General features: G+C 43.6%; 1 protein-coding gene across 1 annotated transcript; it reads right to left on the bottom strand.

Moving 5' to 3' along the window:
* Positions 1-206: 206 nt before the first annotated feature.
* SOST (sclerostin) lies at positions 207-5,964 on the bottom strand. Its single transcript, XM_038385687.2, has 2 exons — positions 5,678-5,964; positions 207-1,118 (listed from the first exon to the last, which is right to left on the bottom strand). The coding sequence occupies exons 1-2, from the start codon at positions 5,895-5,897 to the stop codon at positions 697-699; spliced, it is 642 nt and encodes a 213-aa protein (XP_038241615.1). The 5' UTR covers positions 5,898-5,964; the 3' UTR covers positions 207-696.
* Positions 5,965-6,195: the final 231 nt, after the last annotated feature.

The following is a 6,195-nucleotide window of genomic DNA, read 5'->3' on the forward strand; positions in this document are numbered from 1 at the left end:
TCAATATCCCATAGTCATTTCTGATGGTATCAAATCTCAACCTAAAATCTGTTGAGTCTTGTACTATAAGAGTAAAGATATGGAATGGCTCAGACTCACATTTATACTTGCACTTTAGGATCACAAATTTCATGTTTCTCCTCATTTAAGGAAATTACTGGGGCATGCAGAAATCTGGCAGGACTTTATTCTTTTTAACTGAAACATTTGAATTTCCTTAGTCTGCTATTGCTACTTTCCTAAAACTCAGTCAAAGCTTGTTGACTCTTCTGTTGTTTCCCTACTTTCATTCTTGTCCTGCCTTAAGTGGTTTTGAGAGGGCTTCCAAGGCTCTGTTCAGACAAAGTAAGGACAACGACCTTTTGCAAAGTGTAATATATGGAACAGTTACCATAATATCTTTGCTTCCTCTGCCTTCCTTAGTGTGCACACCACAAAACCCCATGCAAATTCCCAGGCTAACTCTCCTTTCAGAATGAATTTAGGTGCTGCTCCCACCAGCTCAATTTCTCTCTTTCATCAGACCACAGCTGTTAGAATCTGATAGGCTTTGACTATGCGAGCTCTTGACCTAGTGTTGCAGGAGCAATGGGATTCCACTGCATTCAAAACCTTACTCTGTGGCCTGTCTGTCTGCCATTTGATGAAATGCAAAATATCCAGAGCTGTTGGGCAGTACCTCTCAGAAGGGACCTTCTAATAGGCGTTTTCTAGCTCAGGCTGGTTGGATTTGCTGCCCCGTGCTCTGGAGAGACGAGGCTTCTTGTTTTTCTGAGGCCTGATGGTTTCCTTACCAAAGTCCTTCAGCTCAGACTGGTTGTGGTAGCGAGTGTAGCGCTTGCATTTACATGCGGTGACAGCTCGGATTTTGTAAGTCCGAGTCTCTTCCTGGGGGCAGGCCAGTTGGATGCGCTGAGTGCGAGCGTGCGCGGGAACGCAGCGGTAATCCAGGGCATTCTGGCGCCACCACTTTCCTCTACCAATAGAGTTAGGGAGGAGGTGGGAGGGGAAACATTGGCCTGAGCAGACCAGCTCCTTTATGGGCTTGAAGCTGCGGCAGGGCCCATCAATGACATACCGGGTGGAGCGCAGCTCTCTGCAGCTGAAATCTGAGGCATCTGCAATGAAAAAACAAACTAGTTACAGGCATCTGCATCCCTTCATGTTCATCGTGCCTCTAGCCTCATGCTGCAGCTGAAATCCAGCTCCAGGACCTTTAAACCAGCACATTTTTATCCAAAATTGTACTAATAAAGCCCACAAGGAGATGGTTAAAGTCAAGTAAGCATCACCTAGAAATTTCAGGTAAAGTTCTCTCCTAACCAGGAAGCTGCACACCAGGCAGGAGAAAAGCTGGTACTGGCATAAAGAAGAATCTGCTTCTCTATCATTCAGAAATTGAACAATAAGAGCTGGCTCTGCACCAAACCCTGCATCCAAATACCCCATACTACAGACCACGTTGCAGCTCAGTATTTGTATAAACAAGAGATTAAAACCTGCAGGACCACGTAGGAAAAAGACATATCAGGTGCTAGATGGGAAAACACATGAGCTAAAAAGGAAGCAAAGAGGATGTGCAGGAAGCTGAGGCAGGAATCAGAACAGCCCTAAGCATTGACCTCTCTGGGCAGAAATAAAGATGTTTAAGGGTTAAATTTTGCTCATTTCCATCTGCATGATTCTGGAGTAACACCACTGGAGTCACTGGGGGTGAACTGCAGGAGGGCAATGAAGGCCCAACAGACTCAGATTCTGCCCCCTTCAAGCCACCTGTGGGCTAAAAACCTTCTCTCATTTACATTAGTTTAACTCCATTGATCTCAGTTGCTCACTTTGGACTTAAACTGGAATAAGCAAGAGCAAAACTTGGTGCAAAGTTTTGGTGAAAATCGAAATCAAAATTCTTATAGCCAGATTCTGCCTGCACTTCTGCTACTCCACCCTCACTTAGCCGGCTTGCACAGATGTGAACAAGTGCAGACTTTGTCCCTTCTATTTTCTGTAAAGGGCCACAGATCCCTGTAAAGGCTTCTGACCAGCATCAGACATATTATAGGTCTGCTTGTTTTGATCTCCAGAGTCCCTTGTATTGACACGTGACTAATAACAAAAACAATAAGGAAACTGGCAGATGGCAACTGTGACTAAGGATGGAGTTCCCACTTCTTGGAGATCCCATTAATTCACCACTCATTTGGCGTTCCAGCCCTCCCACTCTCTGTTCTAATCCCACATCATTCATGTCATTTCCTTCAGTCAGACAGAGGCATCTTCTGCCAAATTAGAAACCTTACCAGGCTTTTGCTTGTGCTTTAATAGATTGCCAGAGGCAAGGGACACAGTAGAAAATACGGGAGTTTCGATCTAAGGATTTAGAAAAGCTCCTTTCATAGGCAAAGAACTTTCCAGTTAAATAATTGATGCTTCAGATGCATTTATCATCAGAATGGGGAAGAGCTCTGTCTCCATGAGGGTTTCTTTCTGTCTTTGCTCAATCAATGTCCTTAGCTACACATGTTTGAAATGTATGCAGTTTGTGAGACTGTTTAGCAACTAAGGTCTTGAACTTCATCTATCTGAACACACTTTATTCCTCTTGTCTAAGCAAAAGAAATGCATGGAACACAAATGAGAATTTAATTGTGACAAAAACCTACAAAGGTGGAAAACCAAAGAGAAGGCTGTTGTCATCCATTCTCCTTGCTGTGAAAAAGGCACATCTCTGCTAAGGCCACTAAAGGAGACTAGTGGCTTGAATTCTGAATTTCTTAGTGGTATAATGTTTTTTAGACACACATTTCTCTCAGTGAATTTTTAAGGATTTCCCCCTATGCTACAGAACCAGCATTTTTTTTAACCTAGCAGAGATCTGCTTTCTGGATATATATCTATTCATTCAGACTTAGGCCGCAACCCTGTAAACACTTTGCACAAGCTTAACTTTACACACATGAGTAGTCCCATTGCATTTGGAAGGGGGTTATAGTCATGCAAATATAGATTTTGCCCCTTCATATTTTAGCAATGCTAAAGACTGCACTCACCAGATTAAATATTTTTTGGTCTAGTACTGTGGTTAACATGCTGATACTAAGACCCTGTATGATTTAGCCAGACAGGTTAATCAGATTTTTTATACTCACACACTTCCTGAGCATTTAAGAAATTGATTTGGACTTGTGTAGTCTTAATGGTTCAGACTCTGGCCTTTTATGCCAGCTCAGCAATGGGACATATATATACTGCTATATTAGACACCTTGTTGACACACTATATTAGATCTGTTGACACACATCCTTCTGTGTTACATGCATGCTGATCCCACATGATACCACACAGGTGCTAGTCTCAGGTAGTTGCATTTCTGGTGGGGACAACATCTATTATATTGTGGCTCTGATTCCTACCCCCAACCACTCCACTAAATACAGTGATGCAGCTATACAAATGCATGGCATTCCTTGAGAGAGCCCCAAGACTCTTTGAGGAGTCATGGAATAAAAATCCTCCCCCCGCCCCGAGTCTTAAGTGTTCCATAGAGTGGCAGGGAGTCAGATTGCATAACTCTAAGGTAAAAAGAAAAGGAGTACTTGTGGCACCTTAGAGACTAACAAATTTATTTGAGCATAAGCTTTTGTGAGCTACAGATTCCACTGAATGCATCCGATGAAGTGAGCTGTAGCTCACGAAAGCTTATGCTCAAATAAATTCATTTGTCTCGAAGGTGCCACAAGTCCTCCTTTTCTTTTTGCGAATACAGACTAACATGGCTGCTACTCTGGAACAATAAGGTAGTGAGAGACACTCCCAACAATCAAACTTTCTTTCCAACAGCAAGACAGATTCCTCCTTTGAAGATATTGGATCTGCTATGGGGTCTGCTGCTAGGGAGGGCAGCCAGTGCTGGGCCTGGGCAGGAGCATTCCATGGGACTGTGGCAGGGATGGGCTGGAAAGAGGGAATTGTGCCCTGTCATGATGCTGGGATGTTATTAAAACCTATGAATTTGACCCCCCTCAGAAAAAGAAAAGGGGTGCTTGTGTTTTAAAAAATATTTTTCTGGCTCCATGTTTGTGATAAGTTTGGGGGTCTCAGTCCAGTTCCCAAACCAGCACATACCACCATCCCAGAGAGCCCTCAGAGACAGCATTGTTTAGTCCCTTTCCTGAGACCCTCAGCATAGAGGCCATGGACTGAATTCCCTTCTCACCTTTAATCTCCCCTAGAGGAGGAGTCCTTCCAGGTGAGGAGTGTGAGGCACAGTGGGTGTTGGAATTCTGCCCTGCATCTGCTCTGGGACTAAACACATTTCATTCTGTAGGGGTCAATCTGGCACCTTTTGCCTGCATGGAATTCACTTTTAAACTCTTTTTTTCTTGGTGGTGCTGGTGGCAACTCCCCTGACCATTCTCTTTCCCTTCCTGAGCCCAAGCATTTGCATTTCTGAGCCATTGGTGCTGTCGGATCTTGAGCCAAATGCCCCGGTACCATGCTGAGTTTCTTTTGGGATGCCTCCTGATGATGATGGTTCTATTTAAAGTATCAGTCCAAGCTGCAGCTGTACAGAACAGAGAGTCCCCAGAAGAATAAATGCTCCTCCCACTGATCACATTCAGTTGTGGATTCCTTCTGTGAAAGTTTTAAACTGCTAATAACAGGCTTATGTTGCCTACTGGAGTCTGCCCATGAGACACTAAGCAGCACCTTTCTCAAGCACAGCTCAATGCAGTCAAACATCTGAGCTAACAACCATCCCTGGAGTGTTCCTCTAAGAATAGTTAACAATGTTCTCATTATCACCTCCGTTCCCCGGCCCTTGTCCTGTTCTGTTCTCAAAGGAAGACGGGCTCCCCCGGATACCTGCTCACCGTGTTTACAGCATGAGGACAGCACTAAATCATGTCAGTCACTAATATTCCTGGCCAGCTTTGCTATGGTAAAAATATCTGTTGCCCAGGCCAATTCAGTGTTGCACACCTCCACATTGCAGCTGCTCTGCTTATAGCTCCTAAGCTATTCAGATGGATTTATTTCTGATCATTTTACAGTGCTAAACTCCACCTACAGTTGTAAAAAAGCCACTATAACTTCTGTAACAGGACAGACATTGAGATACTACTATGCAGCAGGCCACATAAGTACCTACAGATAATGAAGTAGATGTGAAACTGTTAGATATAGATAACATCTTATTTCCCTGATGGGTAATAATCACTATTACAGGTTTCATAGTAGCAGCCGTGTTAGTCTGTATTCGCAAAAAGAAAAGGAGTACTTGTGGCACCTTAGAGACGAACAAATTTATTAGAGCATAAGCTTTCGTGAGCTACAGCTCACTTCATCGGATGCATTACGATGCATTACGATGCATCCGATGAAGTGAGCTGTAGCTCACGAAAGCTTATGCTCTAATAAATTTGTTAGTCTCTAAGGTGCCACAAGTACTCCTTTTCTTTTTGCGAATCACTATTACTTGTCTCTGTTTAAGAAATGACATGGCAAATACTGGCAAGGGTAAACAGGAGATTGAATTTGTTATCACTACAGCACTAGCACTACAACAGTTTATCCAGTGTTATTTCATCACTATATGCTCATGCACAGTAACTGAAAACCCCACAGGAAATTGTGTTGTTAGGTTCTGAGGCTGTAATATAACATTTATTTTTCTTACCGTTCGGATCCAGAGACTGCTGTGGCTGTCTTCCCCCATGTTTTGCCTGGTTCATTGTGTTGTTGTTGCTGTAAATCTGCTCCACTGGTGTTTCTGTATTTTCAGGGAGCTCAGGGATGATTTCTGTAGCATCATTTTTAAACACTTGCCACCCTTCTACCGAGTGGACGGCAATTTGGATCAGGACACAGATAGAGCACACAACCCAAGAGATCTGCATAGTGGCAGCACAGAGATTAGCCTTTCAGCACTCTCACAGTCTCAACTCCCAGGCAAAGGCAAAATATTCTCCTTTTTTAAATCCCTCTTAGAACCAAGCAGCCAATGACTTCACAAAGTGGGAAGGGCCAGACAACTCATTCATCCCAGATCTGTCACTGTAACATGGGGAGGCGGGGTAGTTTCTCCAAAACATTCTACAACTTCTATCCACACACTTAAAAACTTGTCCCTCGCTTCATTCTTCTTCCAGGCTCCAGTGTCGACTGATAGTCATATCTGCTGGGAGACTCATCAGT

The sequence above is a fragment of the Dermochelys coriacea genome, chromosome 27 (genome assembly GCF_009764565.3).
Source record: "Dermochelys coriacea isolate rDerCor1 chromosome 27, rDerCor1.pri.v4, whole genome shotgun sequence".
Classification (NCBI taxonomy): Eukaryota; Metazoa; Chordata; order Testudines; family Dermochelyidae; genus Dermochelys; species Dermochelys coriacea.

Bases quoted from the DNA above. Each gene is read 5' to 3' on its own strand.
- SOST (XM_038385687.2), bottom strand. From the start codon at position 5,897: ATGCAGATCTCTTGGGTTGTGTGCTCTATCTGTGTCCTGATCCAAATT. The intron at 1,119-5,677 runs GTAAGAAAAATA...TTTTCATTGCAG, and splicing joins GCAGTCTCTGGATCCGAACG to ATGCCTCAGATTTCAGCTGC.